This window comes from Macaca mulatta, chromosome 9 (genome assembly GCF_049350105.2).
Source record: "Macaca mulatta isolate MMU2019108-1 chromosome 9, T2T-MMU8v2.0, whole genome shotgun sequence".
NCBI classification, from domain to species: domain Eukaryota; kingdom Metazoa; phylum Chordata; class Mammalia; order Primates; family Cercopithecidae; genus Macaca; species Macaca mulatta.
This window is the reverse complement of record NC_133414.1, coordinates 87,549,710-87,569,521: the sequence shown is the minus strand read 5'-3', so window position 1 is coordinate 87,569,521 and position 19,812 is coordinate 87,549,710. Positions and strand designations below refer to the sequence as shown.

Genomic DNA, 19,812 nt, shown 5'->3' with positions numbered 1-19,812 from the left:
AAAAACAATCATCATAACAAAAAGCACATTTTTCAACATTTATAACATTTGTCAGCAGTTATTTTTAGAACAATTTAAAATATTTACAGAATTCTCAAAAAATTATAAATCATGTGTTGTCTTCCTAACTTCTATTGTTCTTTCCCTGGAAAAAAAAAAGTCTGATTTTTGTCTCCATGATAAAAACAAACAATAGCAAAGTGATGTGAAGAAAAGGGCCCATTAACGGGTAATTTTGGCAGGAAAAAAAAAATTCACTAGCAATAGCTGATAATGGAAATAAATGTATCCAGATAACTAAGAAAAAAGTAATTTTTTTTAGCCTCAATTATGTAAGCATTTGGGGATATCTTTTGGACCCTAAATAAATTCCTTTGGTTCAATACAGCTTATAAGAAGGCCTGCATTACTACTTATAACTCAGAACAATGCATTTTATTTTTCCAGGCTATACTATTACTATGAGACACTGGACCAGAAGCCACAAAATATGGTTTGCTACAGGTTTTTTTAATGTTATGTGAGTGGCAAAACTAGGCCTCTGAAATCTCACCTGTCTAGCTCCATAGCTGAAAATGGCAAAAACCATGCATATGGGTTTTTATATTAATAGTTAGTCGCTATTAACATTTAGATCTAAAGATCATGTCTTCAAAAGTCTAAAATACAAATCCCACACTGATTTAGGCACACAGAACCTTTGAAGGAGGGCAGGAAAAACTATGTTAGTTAAAAATGATTTCTATGGCTACCCAAGGAGTTCTTTCTTGTTCTGTATTATGACCACAATAAAATGAGCCTGTAAAAGAGCAGGGACCATAAAAACAGCCCTGAGGATCACCCATTTTTTTTATTGTTTTGAAGTACATGAAAGAAGTGCACCATAAGAAAAAGAACACCCCAAAATTTCAAAGTGCTCTTCCTATAGCATGTACTTCAGGACTATTTTGTAAATAAAGTTGTTATACTATTGTAGTATTTCTGCAACCAAATATCCTACATGAGATAAAAATCCTGTTTTATGCTTAAATTATCTCTATATCAAATAACATTACAGGATATTCTGTTGTATGCAAAGCTTAGTTAATAACTGAACTATAAGTCAAATATTTATTGCTAACAGTAATTACAATATTTCCATTTTTATTTTACATCAGAAAATTGCAGAGAGAAAAGGACTTCTTCTGAACAAAGTAATTTTTAAAATCATATTAAACATTTAAAGATCACTTAAACATTTAAACATAAAAAGAATCCAAAAACCCAATAAGAACTTCCTTTTAAAAAAGAATTTTAGATTTTTCTCTGAAGATTAAAAAATACTTACAATATGGTTACATTTTCAAAACATATATCTGTGATTGTTTTATCTACATTCACCACATCAGTATCAAACACATTAGCTCCCATTTTGAATAAACAAAAAATGGCATAGCATTGCGATCCTGGAGGAAAAATAACAACATATTAAGCAACGATCCATGTAATAAATCATTATGTTAAAATCTACTTGAAAATGAAAAATATTAGCTTAAAGATTATTAATAGACTCTTTTCATACATTGTATATTGTAACCCTTAAGTCTTACAGTGACTGTTCTGCCAGTATATAGGAATACCTTACTCAACTAGAACACAACAATTCAACAAGGAAGCAAAAATAAAGTTAAATATATAGGCCTCTCAGCAGCCTAAAGAAACCACCAAACTCATAAATTTTATTCCTATTAAAACTCCTTAAGCTTTAATTAATAGTAAACTTTATATACATGCACATGCACGCGCACACACTCACACACACACTACTACCTCTGTCATTTTGGTTTCCAAGTCTATTTAAGAAAAAGATGTTTTTTATTAGAAGAGGTTAAGAGTAGGCACATTAACGACAGCAAAATATTTTCCACCAAACTAACAGCAAGGGAGGAAACCACAAGAAAAAAAAAAAACAATAAAATAGACATGAGAACACAAAAAACATAGCTGCTGGGCCTTTTAATTTGGTGGTGTTTTAAAAAGTATTAGGTGATTAAAGGGCTAAATCCTCATTTTTAGAAAATGTTGCTCTTCAGAAAAACTTATTCTCTTTAGTAATCAGAAAGCTTTACTTAATTCCCACATGTATTCCTTTGTAAAGCAAATTATATTTCCTAATTGAATAACAAACACTAACCTGATTTTAAATTCTTCATATAAAACTAATTATGCTTAATATGATTCAGTTTTTAAAGTACAAGGAACAAAGCTATCACAATAGACAACGAAGATAAAGTATTATCATATCTTTCCTGCTTTGCCTCTAACAGCTAGAAATCATTTGAGGTTAATTTCCATGACCTAAGCAATACATGGATTTGTAAAGACTATATAAAACCATAAAATACTGAAGGAAAAAAAATCAGATCAAGCTAAAAATTTTTCCTTATTTCATCCTGTTAAATAACCTGAAGTAATGAAATAAGGCAGAAAAATCTTCCAGACTCTGGTCAAATACAAGAAATGTTGGCTTTACCTTTATTCACTAAACATTTTCTTCTGCTTTACCTTTATTCGCTAAACATTTCCCTTCCCCCGTTCCCACTCTGAACCCAGTACTCACTGTCCTTGCACTGGTTCCTATCAACAACTAAAAGTACACTACATATGCACTATATTAATTAGTATCAAGTAACTGCAACATATTTATATTAAAAATCAGAAAACGGTTCAAGATGCTGCTTATTCAAATGACATCAATTTATTTCAGTAAGGAAGCAGTCTTTTTTCTCAAAAATCAGATATACTACATACTAAAGAAAACATTTCAATTACAAATTAAAATCATACATACGTTCTTTATTGCTGAAGTGATCAGTGTCTTTCCACATTAGTGGTATTCGAATATCTACAAAGAAGGGAAAAAGAAATGACAAGTAATAATTTTGTTAAGTTTTATTCTTTACAGTGACCTGAACCTCTGCATTCCATAATAATTCTATTAAAGCTAACATAAAGTGTTGTCGTTTAACAGCACATTTTCTAGATGTTGTTTATAGTTTGTACTTTTAAAAGTTATTTAATCTGTGAAATTACTGTGTGATGTAAAAATATATTCTTCTTATAAAAATAACTGTTCTAACTCCATATATGTTTCTTCCTTACTGATTAATGATGACATCTTTATCATATATGCCATTCTGAGTAAATACCTGTTCCTTGACTATACTTTTATGAATCTGAATCATTTATTAATTACTGTCTAGCTAAATACCAACACCGTATTATTTTTCCTTTTTTTTTTTTTTTTTTGACAGGGTCTTGCTCTGTTGCTCAGGCTGGAGTGCAGTGGTGCCACCATGGCTCACTGCAGCCTTGAACTCTAGGGCTCAAGCAAATCTCCCACCTAAGCCTCCCATGTAGCTGAGACTACAGGTGTGTGCCATCTGTTGCCCAGGCTGGAGTGCAGTGGCGCGATCTCAGCTTGCTGCAACCTCTGCCTCCAGGTTCAGGCGATTCTCCAGTCTCAGCCTCCCAAATAGCTGGGACTACAGGCATGTGCCACCACCCCTGGCTAATTTTTTTCTATTTTTACTAGAGATGGGGTTTTACCATGTCAGCCAGGATGGTCTTGATCTCCTGACCTTGTGATCAGCCCACCTAGGCCTCCTGAAGTGCTGGGATTACAGGCGTGACCCACTGTGCACGGCTGCCTACTTTTTACACCTTTTTTTTTTTTTTTTTGTCGTCGAAACAGAGTTTCACCATGTTTGCCAGGCTGTTCTCCAACTTCTGGGCTCAAGCAATCTGCCCTCCTTGGCCTCCCCAAGTGCTGGGATTACAGGCATGAGCCACCATGCCTGGCAACATTATACTATTGTAACTATTGTACCTTTATAATATACTTACTAATCTGTTAGATATATTTCTTTTCTGAAAACACCTTATTCTTACTTGCTAATTTCTTTATATAAATTTTAGAACAAATCTTGTCAAAATCCCCCTTCCCCAAGTGTTTTATTAGTATTCCATTATCTAAATTAATTTAGGAACTGATAACTGTATAATATTCTGTCTTTATATAGAATAGCATAACAATTTGCCTTTACATTTTATTAAGGTTATTCTTGAATAATTAATATTTTTGTTTTTTGGAGGTTTTATTGTAAAGGATATCTTTTTTGGTATTATATTTTCTAATTAGTTATTATTGATTTTAAGATAAAGTACCACTTTTTGTATATTTATCTTGAATCCAGCCATTTTTGCTGAATCTTTATTCATTCAAATAGAGTTGAAGTAAATTCTCTTAAGTTTTATAAGTTTACAATCTATTATCTTTTTTTTTTTTTTTTTTGAGACACAGTCTTGTTGTATCACCCGGGCTCGAGTGCAATGGTGTGGTCTCTACTCACTGCAACCTCCACCCTCCCCCTAACCCCTGTCCCCAGGTTCAAGTGATTCTCCTGCCTCAGCCTCCGGAGTAGCTGGGATTACAGGCATGCGCCACCACACTTGGCTAATTTTTGGATTTTCAGTAGAGACGAGGGGTTCATCATGTAGGCCAGGTTGGTCTCAAACTCCTGACCTCAAGTGATCTGCCTGCCTTGGCCTCCCAAAGTACTGGGATTACAGGCGTGAACCACCATGCTGGGCCTACAATCTATTATCTTAAAACAGTATTCAATTTATCTATTTATTTTCAATAGTTTCATCTTTTATCCTTATTATTTTAGCTAGAATTTCTAAAATTGTTAAATTATATTGATATAACAGACACTGTAATTTTGTTTTTGATTTCTATGAGAATGCTTTATTGTTTTGTAATTATGACTTGGCTGATATGCTGCCAAAAAGTCCACTTCTTCTTGCTTGACCACAGCTGCTGACTCATTTCATTTCACAACTGTACTTATTCACAGCTGTTCTTGCTCTGTTAGGATTAACAGAGCATTAACTATTTATACTATCATGGGAGGGACACGGATCCTGACTTCCTTTGCTGTACACTCACAACCTGTGGGTCAGCCTTCTTCTATCCCATGCCTAAGAGAGGAGGGTAGATATCAGCTCCACAAGAGGAGAAGTTGGATACCGATTTCCCAGGTAGTCTTGCGCTCTTCAGACAGCAATGGATTTGTAACCCATCAATTCTATTTCTGAATTCAGCTTCCAATAATAGAACTTCCTTCAGGTTCTTGCAAATGGCTCAGTTTCAGTTTGCAGTACTCTAACCTTTGTCTTGTTTTATGTCTTCATTGACATTTTAATGGTAAACTGAGAGAGTCATAAGAAGACAGCTGACTTGATGCTATCAAGTCCCAGAAGTCTGTCTATCATTTTCAAAAGTGAAAACTAAGGTACTTGGTGAACTGATTTGGTTTATTCATTAAATTAGTAGTCGGTGACTAAGCTAATTACCACAATATAATTACGGTAAGTACTACATTTACATATGGTAAATATTTGGTGTTCAGCAGAAATAATAAGAGTAAATTAGTGATTTAGTTTCATAAAGACCTGGCCAGGGAGTGGTGTAGCTGGAAACAAAAAACTCAGGTATTTTCTGGCTATGAGTGTATCAAAACATTATGAAACTTCGTTGCAAATATTCATCTTTACCGAAGCAAAGGTCACATTTTCATCCCAGTAGCAAAAGAAAATGGATTTATAAAGGTGAATTCATTTTTTATTTTGTTTTTACAAACACATACAAGATATAATTAAGTCTAGGCAAAGATGAAAAGACATTACGTAAGTATCTGATTTTCTCAGCGTTTCCGTTCCTTAATTTAATTTAAAATTATCTTTTGGAAAGAAGAAACACATGTAGAAATATGTTCAATTTTTACATTTGAGTAATTGTGGGCAGGAAATAGTTTTTTATTTTATTTTAAATACTTTTACTTAATAGACTCCTTCTAAATGTACAGTTATTTCTATTATGAATTGGTACAATCAATAAATTTATGAAATGACAATAGATGTTGACTATCATGGCATTTGAGTGTTTAACAGCAACTTAACATATCGCATTTATATACTGAGTGGCACTATATTAGAAGCAAGAAACGAAGGATATGTTTAGTTTTTATAAAATCTCAAAGATGTACAGTAATTTATTCACAAAAAATTTATTACACATAATAAACAATACTACATAAAAGTACATGTTTGACAGCAAAAGGATACAAAGATAAAACATGTTTTGTTTTGTATTATAAAGATAAAAACAACTATAAATAACTATAAAACAAGCAACAATTTTTTACATATTCCAGTTATTTTCTGAAGAATATTGTGCTTAGCTGAATGCAATTCTTCAGATTTTGGCCATTTATGTACTTTGTAAAATGTAGGTCTACCATCCTGTGTGATAATTTTGTTTATCCAGAAAAATATTACTAGAAACAGTCCCTTAGGTGACGGTGCCTCAAATGTAGCAGGCTCTCTAGTACAAGACTTTTGGCCAATAATCTAGTGATTACTTAAGGACCCACGGAGGTATATACTGTTGTTTCGAAAATGTACTGACAAGAAAATAGTTGTAAAAGTGCATTATCTGACTACTGTACACACGAGTCAGCCATGTATTCATTTCAGTCTGTGGCATCTACAAGCCATTGTCTTTAGCTTCCTGAACCCTTTGGAGAAACTGAGACTGCACAGCATAAGTGCCATCTAGTGGTGAAGGGTCTCCTAACTGCATGAGGAATTCAGAGAAAGGAAACATCATTTCTAGCTGGAATGGTAACGGAGATTATATTATATATAGATGAACAAACAGATCTTTAAGAGAATGTAGTTATTTCACAAGCTAATTGGGTGTCAGAAGCATGGGTTATGTTGCCAGGACGAGAAATGTCTGCTAAAGCAGACAGCTTATGTTTAGGAGTAACAGAAGATATGACTAGAAAAAAAATTGGGTCAAACTGGAAGACTGAAGAAAAATGTGTGGTCTTTACACTACAGGCAATGAAGAGCAGCCATTCATCCAAGAGTCACTGAGCAATTACTATGAGCCAAGCACTGTGCTAGCTTCTAGGTATAAAGTGATGACCAAAATAAACATGGTACCAAAACCTTATGGAACTTCTGACCCAGACAAAACATTAAAAACATTATAGCTTCTGAGCAGGAAAGGAACAGAGTCAAAAGACTTGGGTTTGGCCCACCTCAGTCACTTACCCTCTGAATCTGTAGAAAATAACAATTACTCTATCTATTTTACAAGGGTGCACTAAGGAGAAAACTGTAGAGTATGTAATGTATAAAACAGTTTTCTTAAACTCTAAAGTTCTATATAAATGTAGCACATAATGCTGAAAACAGTGTTTTAGAACAAATATTCTGATAGAGGCATGAAAAACAAAATGAAGAGAATGGAGACAGGGCATGAACCAAAATCCACCATGTAGTTATGTTATAGAATTTATTCAGCAATATAAAAGATTCATTTATAGCATACCTGATATGGCAATCTTTCCTTTACACGCTGTTCGTTCTTTACTTTCAAATTTCACATCACTGTCAAAACAAAAAACCTTATGGAAAAAAAGATCTTTTCTAATAAGCAATTGTTTTAACAGTGTTTCACAAATGTCGAAATATTAAAAGCAAATGTGTATCCATGAATAATGACTTCCAGTTAATGTAAACTATTTGACTCAAACTTTAAGATGTTTAGTCAACAGTTAGCAAGTTAAAAGAAATATTTGGAGCCACTCCCTGATTTTTCATATAAACTTTATATTCCTTGATGACTGTATACTGGTTACTTTACGATGAAAGACTTTTGTGATCACTTGTATCTGTAAACAAGACGTACAATATTTGTCCATGTCCCCAGAAGCATAATACCTTAGATCACAATTTCATAAATTACATTTCTAATTTACTAAATACAGTGGCCTGAAACAGTAATGAACTTCCCAATCATGTAATTTGCTGTCCAGGAGTATCTAATACATATAGAATCTGATAAATATCCAAAAAAGTACCCTCTGCTGTATAAATATCTACAGTTAATATCATATTTAATTTCTTCAAGATTCCAAAGAACTAAGTGTATGCTAAAACAATAAAGTAACAAACTAAGATGAGAAACAGAGTAGCTCTGTAGACAGAATAAAATTTAGAGAGAAAAATATTATGATTCAAAGGAAATTATGGGGATATAAGACACTTACAAATCTGAAGTTAGAATATTTTATTACCATGAAAACTTTAAAAATAGATAGAAACAATCCAATCTTTGACTATTTCCCCAATATCCTATTTTCCTAATAAACTGCATTTAGAGATTAGCATTCCATTTACAGGGCAATATTTCCAAGACTATTCTTTGTATTTTTCATTCCTATTTAATTTAGTCAGCTAATTAACTACCAGTTAATTTAATCTGTTACTTCAAATAAGTGATAAGACGGAAATTTGCCATTTGGATACTGTTGGATTCTAAGAAGGCTTCTGGAGAAAGACTGGATGGGAATTTGATATGGGACGTTTTCAGAAGGAGATGACAGCAACACACTGCTTTCAGTAGGTCTGTTAAAAACACTGCCAATATATTCATTATAATGCATCCAAATATGAAAACAAATATATCATCCCACTTTTTTGCCCCTTTACTGGATTAAACTCATAAGTATATAGGTGGTATATTTCAAATGAGCTAAAATAATTTACTGATGTAAAGTTCATAAATTTATGAGATATTTACATAGTATTTATAGAATTATACATTAGGTATCACTAAAATAATGCAGTATATTTAAAGCCATATATTCTCAGAATTCTATCTAATTACTTTATGGCCATATCTGGTATTAAAACTAGGGAATTCACTCAGTGAAACATACAAATACTCATTGTTTATTTCAAAATAAAGTTTCATTGAATCATAAATTTTAAAGAGTGAAGTTCAACATTTTATATTAGTTTGTCATGTCAGAGAAGATTATCTTGCTTATTACTTAAGTTCAATTCAACAGTTCAATCGAACAGTTTATTATCTATTTTAGTGAAATAATATACTGAAAGGCCCACTAGAAATCAAACACAAATCTCAATTTCTTCGAACTTGTACAAGAAATACAATACAAACATAATTGGTTGGCATTTGAAAGTAATATTTCTAAAAATGCCTATATGAGCAACGCATAATATAAATTCTTAAAATACTTATTTTAGTGAAAAAGCACAAGGAAGCTCAAATATAGTGAGTAACTTAAGTATTATGGAATAGGTCATAGATTATGCTAAAGTTGAGATCCATTAGGTATTATTAAATTGGATTAAATTTGAGGCTTTGGCAGGCAAACGAAATTCTGAAATACTAGAACTACCAAAAGCAAACTTGCTGAATATTTACCAAGAAAAATTTCCCCCTTCCAAACTATTCAACTACCTGGCAGAGTATAGCTTTCTCCCCTGCAATTATAAATTATTTGCATAGGCATTTCCAGGACTGGTGAGTAAACTTATTATACACAAATATTGTCAAACTATAATATAAATTCAATTAACCATATAATCTTAGAGAATTAAGTCTGTCTTTTAAAAAATGAGAGGAGAAAAACTGAAGTAATTCAGCCTTAATTTTCTGAAGCTTGAATTACTTTCAATTCAAATAACAAAACTGCTATTTATGGTACTAAAATGTGATGTTTTTTCTAATTAATCCAAATTGACAATGAAATTGTTAGACACTATCTGTCTAATAATGTGCTACTGTAGTTAATAGTTTAATATAAATACTTGTTCAAAAATCTGCAATATTAATGCTAATTCTGAATGCTAGAATTAGAGAGCCAGCCTGAGGAAACAGAAAATAAGCACAAAATTACCAAAACAAAGCACAGCTAGATAATAGTGTACCTTATTCATACGAACCCAGTCTAGAGCATTATTTTGGTTGAGATTTGTAAATGCTAACTTAAAAGATAGAGATAAACATATAAAAGACAACTTAATTTGTATTACTTATATTTCTGCCTGTAGGTAAATAAAATGACCAAAAGAGGGTGCCAATCTGCCACATTGTTGCTCAAAAATCTGTATTAAAACTGACTAAGTAAATACAGATTATCCTATCTTATGCTGTTCCAAGTGGGAATTTAAAACAGCATTTCTTTGCCAAAATTAACAAGTTATAATAAGAAATAGCCCAATGATGAAAGCATTTTACATTTTCTTAATGAAGCACTAAAATAATTCTAAATGGGAGTCTATTATTTGAAAGCAGGTTATAAAATCCTTTACCTCTGATGCAAATAAGTAAAGATTAAGATACTCAGAAACATTTAGCATGAAATTTTAACGCATCCTAAAACTATGGTATAAAATTTATAGCTTCATAAATATCTTAAAAATAAAATCAGTAATGTCTTTAAATACAAGTATTATAGAACTAAGAGTACACAATTTTCACTTCCAACCTATACTTTTCTTTTTTGAGTTATAGTACCTGAGCAATGAACAAAAAAACTGGAGGATGAGAGAGTAGTATAACAATCATACAAAACTCACAAAATTATTTTGGCACAATTAAAAATCACAATTATGTTGAATGACACACATAATTAAGTGCTATAAATGACACTGATTAGTATTGTTTTTACAAAGCCAAATAAAGCATTTCAGAAGTAAGTCAAGAGATGAACCGGGTTGAGAAGGGGTTGCGGGGTGCGGGGCGGTGCGGGTGGTGGGAAGGGCACAGACTGGAGGATATTGCTGAAATATAAGCTCCGTGTGTACTTTTTTGTGGGGGGGGGATGGGGTGTCTATTTTGTTCAGTGCTCTATCACCAGTGCCTGGTACTCAGCTCAGTACATTCTAAAGAACTCAATGAATGTTTAGGGACTGTTAAATGAAATAAGGATATGGTCATTTTGATGGAGCAGGCAGTAGACATGGATACTTAGCATTGGATTTTACTCATTATTAACTAATTATATAAGTGGGTTGCTATTAACCTTTTAGCCTCAGCATCTTTATTTGTAAAATGGGGAAAAGATTCACTATCTCACAGAGCTACTAAATGAATATTTTAAATGTATCCTATGTCATTCTTTAAAATGTTACACACATACAAGGATTACTTTCTGAGTATTTATATTTTTGGCCTCAGTATTTAGGTTGGGGCTCACACAGAAGAGGCAGTAACCCAGTAGTTAAAGTGATCAGAGAATGACTTACCAGTTCCTGTACAACAGGAGTAACCATCTAAATCAGATTTATTTCACACATTCTACAAAAGCCTTCAGATCAACAAGGAAAGCAAATAAAATGACCTACAGTCAACACCAACAGCATAACTAAAAAACAGAGACTTCTACGAATTTTAATTTACAGTAAATGGGGAAACTAACATCTGAAACCGTCAAAACCAGCTTGTAGAGGCCTTGCATATAAGAGTGCGGTGGGCATTGCAAACCACAAGCAATATCAACTTAGGATTTCCCCTAGAAGAAGAGTGAATGGGTCTAAGACCTAGTGGGTACCACAGTACTGGTTCCTGGAGAGGTGAAAGAAAGGGCTCCAAAAGTACTTTGGTTCAAAAGTTAAGTCTTGTGAGCAACACAAGAATGAGAGAGGTGTCCTTTGGAGCCTTGGCTACGAAGAAAAAGGAAGAAAGTAGATGAAGTTTAAAATCCCAAGAAACACATTAGTATCAAAGAACAGAAAATTAACCAACCAGCATCCCAAAAGACATCATTTATTAAGGAAACTACTCTTCACAGTTCCAATAATAAAAAACATTCTTGAACTAAGAAACCAAATACAGTATTCTCCCCTTAGCCATGGTTTTGCTTTACATGGTTTCAGTTATCCAGAGTAAACTGCAGTCTGAAAATATTAAATGAAAAATTCCAGAGATAAATAATTCATAAGTTTTATTATTTTTATTTATTTATTTTTGAGACAGGGTCTCACTCTGTTGCCCAGGTTGGAGTGCAGTAGCGTAATCTCAGCTCACTGCAACCTCCACCTCCCGGATTCAAGCAATCCTGCCACCTCAGCCTCCTGAGTAGCTGGGACTACAGGCACACGCCACCATGCCCAGCTAATGTTAATGTTATTTGGTAGAGACAGGGTTTTACGATGTTGCCCAAGCTGGTCTCAAACGCCTGGGCTCAAGTGATCCACCAACCTCGGCCTCCCAAAAGGCTGGGATTACAATCATGAGCCACCGTGCCTGGCCTAACAATTTATAAATTTTAAACTGCATACCATTCTGAGTACTGTAATGAAATCTCATGCTGCCCTATGGGATGTGAATCATGCCTTTGTCCAGTGTATCCATGCTGTATACATCACCTGCTCATTAGTCACTTAGCTGCCGTCTAGATTATCAGACTAACTCTCAAGGTATCACAGTGCTTGTGCACAAGGTTCATAGTAGCCTAATGCTATACCACAATGCCTATGACATTCATCTCATTTAAACTCATCACAAAAGCAATTTATCATCTCACATCATCACAAAAAGGGTAAATGAGATATTCTGAGAGAACACATTTGCATAGCTTTTATTATAGTATATTGTTATAATTGTTCTATTTTATTATTAGGTATTGTTGTTCCTCTCGTACTGTGCCTAATCTACAAATTAAACTATCATAGGTATGTATGTGTAGGAAAAAAACATAATGTACATAGGGCTTAGTATTATCTGTGGTTTCAGGAATCCAGGAAGGATGATGGAACATACCCCTTAAGGATAAGGGGTCCTGACTCCTGACTCCTAATCACTTGGCTCAGAAAAATCCTACATATTTCCTTAGGGACAAAAATGGACTCCAATTACCCATAGAAAGCTACTATAAATAAAAGTAGATAATCAAAACTCTTCATTTGATTAAAATACTCTACCAACTCCACCTCCAACAAATATAAAAAGTAACAAAAACTGTTAACACAATACTCCAAAATGAATTAAGTGCATTTATACAAATTATTGCAAATATGAAAGAAACCAGGAACCTAAAATCCAAAATTTGAGACTAGGAAAGAAAAAACAACAGGCAGATATGCAAAGAGAGGAGAGAATGAGAGGAAAGAACAAGCAGAGAAACTGGAAAAATAAAATCATTTCTGAAATGAACATTAAAATGTAAGGTGTCCAAGGATAAATATATAGAAGCAAAAGTACACAAAGGGACATAGTAAATGGGAATGAAAAGAACCAAAAGAACAAAAATGAAATACGGTATTAAAAAAGATCAGAAAGTGATAGACATAGAGGACAGGCAAAGAAGATCCAACTTATATGTAATCAGAATTCTTAAACAGGAAAAACAAAATAATGAGATAGAAAGAATATTTCTGTATAATTCAGAAAGACGTTCTGAAAACAAAAAAGAACAATCCACATATCAAGAGTCCCAAAATGTGCCAAATGGTCAGCCTTACACACATTCCAGTAAAATAATCAGACTTTAAGATAAAGAAAAGTACTTTCAGTCTCCAGGCAAAAAGTCAAACTCATTTACAAAGGAAAGAAAATGAAAGATTAAATTTCTCAACAACAAGACAACAATGGAGCAAAGTCTTCACAAAACTCAAGGAAAGAATGTGTTGGCTAAGGAATTTATAACTGGCAAACTGACCCTAAAAGTAGAAACACTAAAAAAAAAACCACTTTAAACATGCAAGAAAGTGAAGAAAACTGTACTCATATGGAAGAATCTTCTAGCTGATGAGCTTCTTCCAAAAGAGATGATTTTGGAAAGTACAACGGAAGAACAAGAAGTGAAAATTATACCTACTTGAGTGCATATCAAAGACTAAAACAAAGGTGAAGATACGACTATAAGATTACTATGTAAATATTATCCATTCCACCAAAGTAGAAAAAACACAACTTGAAAAAAAGTGGAGTAGGGGGAAATACAATAAGCTCATTGATCTTGACACAGATAGTAACTGGAAAAAAAAGATATTACTTAAAACAAAAAATCAAAATAGCAAAAGCCTGTGTTAGGCCATTCTTGCATTGCTACAAAGAAATACCTAAGGCTGGGTAACTTAAGAAGAGGTTTAGTTGGCTCGTGGAACTAAGGGCAATATATATAAAAAACTTACAAGAACTAAGGGCATTATATAGTTATCAGTATATAAAGTTTTTTATATAAAACTATAGTAACTACTATGACTTATAAAATGCTTCCAAAATTTAAGAAAAACAAAGGAAACAGACCACATAGTAAAAGACTGTAATTATAATATCCACAGTTAACATAATATAAAAGAATACTATAGTAGCTGAAATCAGATATATTAGTTATATCAGCAAATATAAAACGTCTTAATTTTCCCATTAAAAGGATTTCCAGATTGGCTCATAATGTAAAACCCAACTCTAGGATGAATACAAGAAACAAGTCTTCAAAGGTGAGTCAGAAAGGCTAAAAATAAAGAGATGGACAAAGATATATGAAACAAATACAAATAAGAAAATAGATGATGTGATTTTGTTACCAGGCAATGTAAAATTCAGGTTCAAAAACACTACCTGAGACAACAACAGAAGGACACTTTATAATGCAAAAGGCTGCAACTAACAATGAATATACCACAAGTACCGAATGTACCAAATGTTACAAAGCATCTTCCTAAAGCACAATGTACAGAAGATACAAGGATGAAGACAATTAAGCCTTAACAATAAAAAATCTTAAGCTATCTGTTTCAGTATAAGACAGTTCAACTGGTCAAAAAAATAAGGAAGGTTACAGAAAAGCTAATGTAGTCATTAACACAGATCTTTCAAACACCTTTGACTAACGTTACACTCTTATAAAAAGAAATGTAACTTCAAAAGCCAATGCAACACTCATGAAAACAGACCATATTAAGTCATAAAGAAAACCTCAAGATGTTCCATAAAGTAGAAAAAATAAAAATTTATTTGATTAAAAAGCAATTTTAATCAATTAAAATTCCTCTTTTGGTAATGGCAGAGTAGCTCATGCTGGAGAAATCTTCCCACAGAAAACAACAAAAAATTTAAAAAACATCTACCTGAAGTGACTGGCAAGCAACCAAAACTATACAGAAATTTGAAAAGAGTCAACACTGGAAAAAGTGATACAGTGGAAAAAAAAATAATTGACACATGACGAATCTCAAAAGCATTATGTTGAAAGAAAGAAACCTCCACTGTATAGTTCTATTTATACTAAGTTCCAGAACAGGCAAAATTAACCTACAGTGGAAAAAAAAGTCAGAATAGTGGCTGGTTCTTGGGGTGGGAACTGTGGCAAGAGCTACTAATTGGAAACTGGGAAGGAGCACACGGAAACACTATCTATCCAAAAAATGTAATTAATTCAAAGAGAAAAAAAGCAAACAGAAACAAATAAGTCCGTTTATGATTTAATAAGAAGACCATAAGAAAAAGTTCATTGATACGGTTTGGCTCTGTGTCCCACCCTAATCTCATGTTGAACTGTAATCCCCAGTGTTGGGGAAGAGACCTGGTGGGAGGTGATTAGATCATGGGGGCGGATTTCCCCCTTGCTATTCTCGTGATAGTGAGTTCTCATGAGATCTGGTTGTTTAAAAGTGTGTAGCATTTCCCCGTTAGTTCACTTGCTCTCCTGTCGCCATGTGAAGGAAGTGCTTGTTTCCCCTTCAACCTTTTGCCATGATTGTAAGTTTCCTGAGGCCTCCAAGCCATGCTTCCTGCATAGCCTGCAGAACTGTGAGTCAATTAAACCTCTCCTTTTCTTAAATTACCCAATCTCAGGTAGTCCTTTATAGCATTGTGAGAACAAAGTAATATAATCAAGTAATTTTTGAATACTCTCTACGCTATATCTACAGGGATGTACATACATGTGTACATATACATATACACACACAAAGAATTGCAAAGAACTTATTTTAAATTGTGTCATAAAGAAATAAAATAGATTAGGCTGAACATGGTGGCTCATGCCTGTAATCCCAGTGTTTTGGGAGGTTGAGGTGGGAGGATTGCTTGAGGCCAGGAGTTCAAGATAAGCCTGGGCAACATAGCAAGACCCTGTCTCTACAAAATAAATAAATAAGCAAGCTGAGAGACAAAAAATAAATTAGCTGGGTAGGGTGGCATGAACCTCTAGTTCTAGGTACTTGGGAGGCTGAGGCAGGAAGATCACTTGAACCCAGAAGTTTCAGGCTAGAGCAAGCTATCATTGTGTCACTGCACTCTGGCCTGGGAGACACAGTGAGACCCTATCTCTAAAAAAATTAAAAAATAAAATAAAATAAAATAGATTGACAGAGGGATAAAACAAATATTAATTGTAGAACCTCAGTGGTAGGTATATGGGTATTCACTGTATAATTCTTTCATCTTTTCTGTATGTTGGAAAATTTTCATAATTTCTGTATGTTAAAAAAAGAATTGTAAGGAAATCTTGAACTTGCCTAGGTAGGTTTATGGTCAGTAATAATATTGGTACTGTAATCACAAACCTATAAACATTGACATAAACTCATGATTTTTTCATCTCTTTCATCACTAGGTCCACAGAAGAGGCAGTGATACCCCAGTAAGCATGAGCAGTGATACCCCAGTAAGCATGAGCATACCCAGGGCCCAGGGTTTGCATTCAAAATACGATTCACCATTAAAGGGAGCCAGGTGTCAGAAAAATGGCTGACTCTAGGCATGGGACAGGGAAAATATAAAGCAAGAATGGATCGTCTTTTAGTGTCAGGAAGCAAGAGATTCTTAGTGACTATAAACGATAATAAAACATTGAATAAAAATCCAGGAATGGAGAGACTAAAGAGAGGAATGTTCTTTATAGAAGAATATCAGCCAGGATCCGTGCCAAGATGGCCGAATAGGAACAGCTCCAGCCTCCAGCTCCCAGCGTGAGCGACACAGAAGACGGGTGATTTCTGCATTTCCAACTGAGGTACTGGGTTCATCTCACTGGGGTGTGTTGGACAGTGGGGGCAGGACAGTGGGTGCAGCCCAACAAGCAAGAGCCGAAGCAAGGCGAGGCATCACCTCACCTGGGAAGCGCAAGGGAGAAGGGAATTCCCTATCCTAGCCAAGGTAAACCGTGACACACAACACCAGGAAAATCATGTCACTCCCACCCTAATACTGCGCTTTTCCAAGGGTCTTAGCAAATGGCACACCAGGAGATTATATCCCGTGCCTGGCTTGGAGGGTCCCACACCCACAGAGCCTCCCTCATTGCTAGCACAGCAGTCTGAGATCTAACTGCAAGGTGGCAGTGAGGCTGAGGGAGGGGCGCCCGCCATTGCTGAGGCTTAAGTACATAAACAAATTGGCCAGGAAGCTCTAACTGGGTAGAGCCCACCGAAGCTCAAGAAGGCCTGCCTGCCTCTATAGACTCCACCTCTGGGGACAGGGCATAGCCAAACAAAAGACAGCAGAAACCTCTGCAGATTTAAATGTCGCGGTCTGACAGCTTTGAAGACAGTAGTGGTTTTCCCAGCATGGAGTTTGAGATCTGAGAACAGACAGATTGTCTGCTCAATTGGGTCCCTGACTCCCAAGTAGCCTAACTGGGAGACATCCCCCACTAGGGGCAGACTGACACCTCACACCTCACACGGCCAGGTACACCTCTGAGACGAAGCTTCCAGAGGAACGATCAGACAGCAACATTTGCTGTTCAGCAATATTCACTCTTCTGCAGCCTCCGCTGCTGCTACCTAGGCAAATAGGGTCAAGCAAAGTCCAGCAGACCCGCAGCTGAGGGTCTGGACTGTTAGAAGGAAAAATAACAAACAGAAAGGACATTCACACCAAAATCCCATCTGTACATCACCATCATCAAAGACCAAAGGTAGATAAAACCACAAAGATGGGGAAAAAGCAGTACAGAAAAGCTGGAAATTCTAAAACTCAGAGTGCCTCTCCCCCTCCAAAGGAATGCAGCTCCTCGCCAGCAACAGAACAAAGCTGGATGGAGAATGACTTCGACGAGTTGAGAGAAGACTTCAGACAATCAAACTTCTCTGAGCTAAAGGAGGAATTACGAACCCAGCACAAAGAAACTAAAAACCTTGAAAAAAGATTTGACGAATGGCTAACTAGAATAATCAATGCAGAGAAGTCCATAAACGAACTGATAAAGATGAAAACCATGACACAAGAACTACGTGACAAATGCACAAGCTTCAGTAACCGACTCGACCAACTGGAAGAAAGGGTATCAGTGACTGAAGATCAAACTAATGAAATGAAGCGAGAAAAGAAGTTTAGAGAAAAAAGAGTGAAAAGAAATGAACAAAGTCTCCAAGAAATATGAGACTATGTGAAAAGACCAAATCTACGTCTGACTGGTGACGTCTGAAAGTGACAGGGAGAATGGAACCAAGTTGGAAAACACTCTGCAGGATATTATCCGGGAGAACTTTCCCAACCTAGCAAGGCAGGCCAACATTCAAATTCAGGAAATACAGAGAACGCCACAAAGATATTTCTTGAGAAGAGCAACTCCAAGACACATAATTGTCAGATTCACCAAAGGTGAAATGAAGGAAAAAATGTTAAGGGCAGCCAGAGAGAAAGGTCGGGTTACCCACAAAGGGAAGCCCATCAGACTAACAGCAGATCTCTCGGCAGAAACTCTACAAGCCAGAAGAGAGTGGGGGCCAATATTCAACATTCTTAAAGAAAAGAATTTTCAACCCAGAATTTCATATCCAGCCAAACTAAGTTTCATAAGTGAAAGAGAAATAAAATCCTTTACAGACAAGCAAATGCTGAGAGATTTTGTCACCACTAGGCCTGCCCTACAAGAGATCCTGAAGGAAGCACTAAACATGGAAAGGAACAACTGGTACCAGCCACTGCAAAAGCATGCCAAAATGTAAAGACCATCAATGCTAGGAAGAAACTGCATCAACTAGTGAGCAAAATAACATCACAATGACAGGATCAAGTTCACACATAACAATATTAACCTTAAATGTAAATGGCCTAAATGCTCCAATTAAAAGACACAGGCTGGCAAATTGGACAAAGAGTCAAGACCCATCAGTGTGCTGTATTCAGGAGACCCATCTCATGTGCAGAGACACACATAGGCTCAAAATATAGGGATGGAGGAAGATCTACCAAGCAAATGGAAAACAAAAAAAGGCAGGGGTTGCAATCCTAGTCTCTGATAAAACAGACTTTAAACCAACAAAGATCAAAAGAGACAAAGAAGGCCATTACATAACGGTAAAGGAATGAATTCAACGAGAAGAGCTAACTATCCTAAATATATATGCACTCAATACAGGAGCACCTAGATTCATAAAGGAAGTCCTTAGAGACTTACAAAGAGACTTAGACTCCCACACAATAATAATGGGAGACTTTAACACCCCACTGTCAACATTAGACAGATCAACGAGACAGAAAGTTAACAAGAATATCCAGGAATTGAACTCAACTCTGCACCAAGCGGACCTAATAGACATCTACAGAACTCTCCACCCCAAATCAACAGAATATACATTCTTCTCAGCACCACATCGCACTTATTCCAAAATTGACCACATAGTTGGAAGTAAAGAACTCCTCAGCAAATGTAAAAGAACAGAAATTATAACAAACTGTCTCTCAGACCACAGTGCAATCAAACCGGAACTCAGGATTAAGAAACTCACTCAAAACCGCTCAACTACGTGGAAACTGAACAACCTGTTGTTGACTACTGGGTATATAACGAAATGAAGGCAGAAATAAAGATGTTCTTTGAAACCAATGAGAACAAAGATACAACATACCAGAATCTCTGGGACACATTTAAAGCAGTATGTAGAGGGAAATTTATAGCACTGAATGCCCACAAGAGAAAGCAGGAA

The 19,812-nt window shown here is 35.1% G+C and overlaps 1 protein-coding gene across 1 annotated transcript in view; it reads right to left on the bottom strand.

Moving 5' to 3' along the window:
* Positions 1-19,812, bottom strand: part of RTKN2 (rhotekin 2) — a 79,717-nt gene that overhangs the window by 42,862 nt on the left and 17,043 nt on the right. Inside the window, exons 3-5 of the mRNA XM_015147537.3 lie at positions 7,445-7,503; positions 2,831-2,884; positions 1,328-1,445 (exon numbers count right to left, since the gene is read on the bottom strand). Of these exons, the coding sequence (XP_015003023.3) occupies positions 1,328-1,445; positions 2,831-2,884; positions 7,445-7,503 (231 nt within the window). The remainder of the gene's footprint in view (positions 1-1,327; positions 1,446-2,830; positions 2,885-7,444; positions 7,504-19,812) is intronic.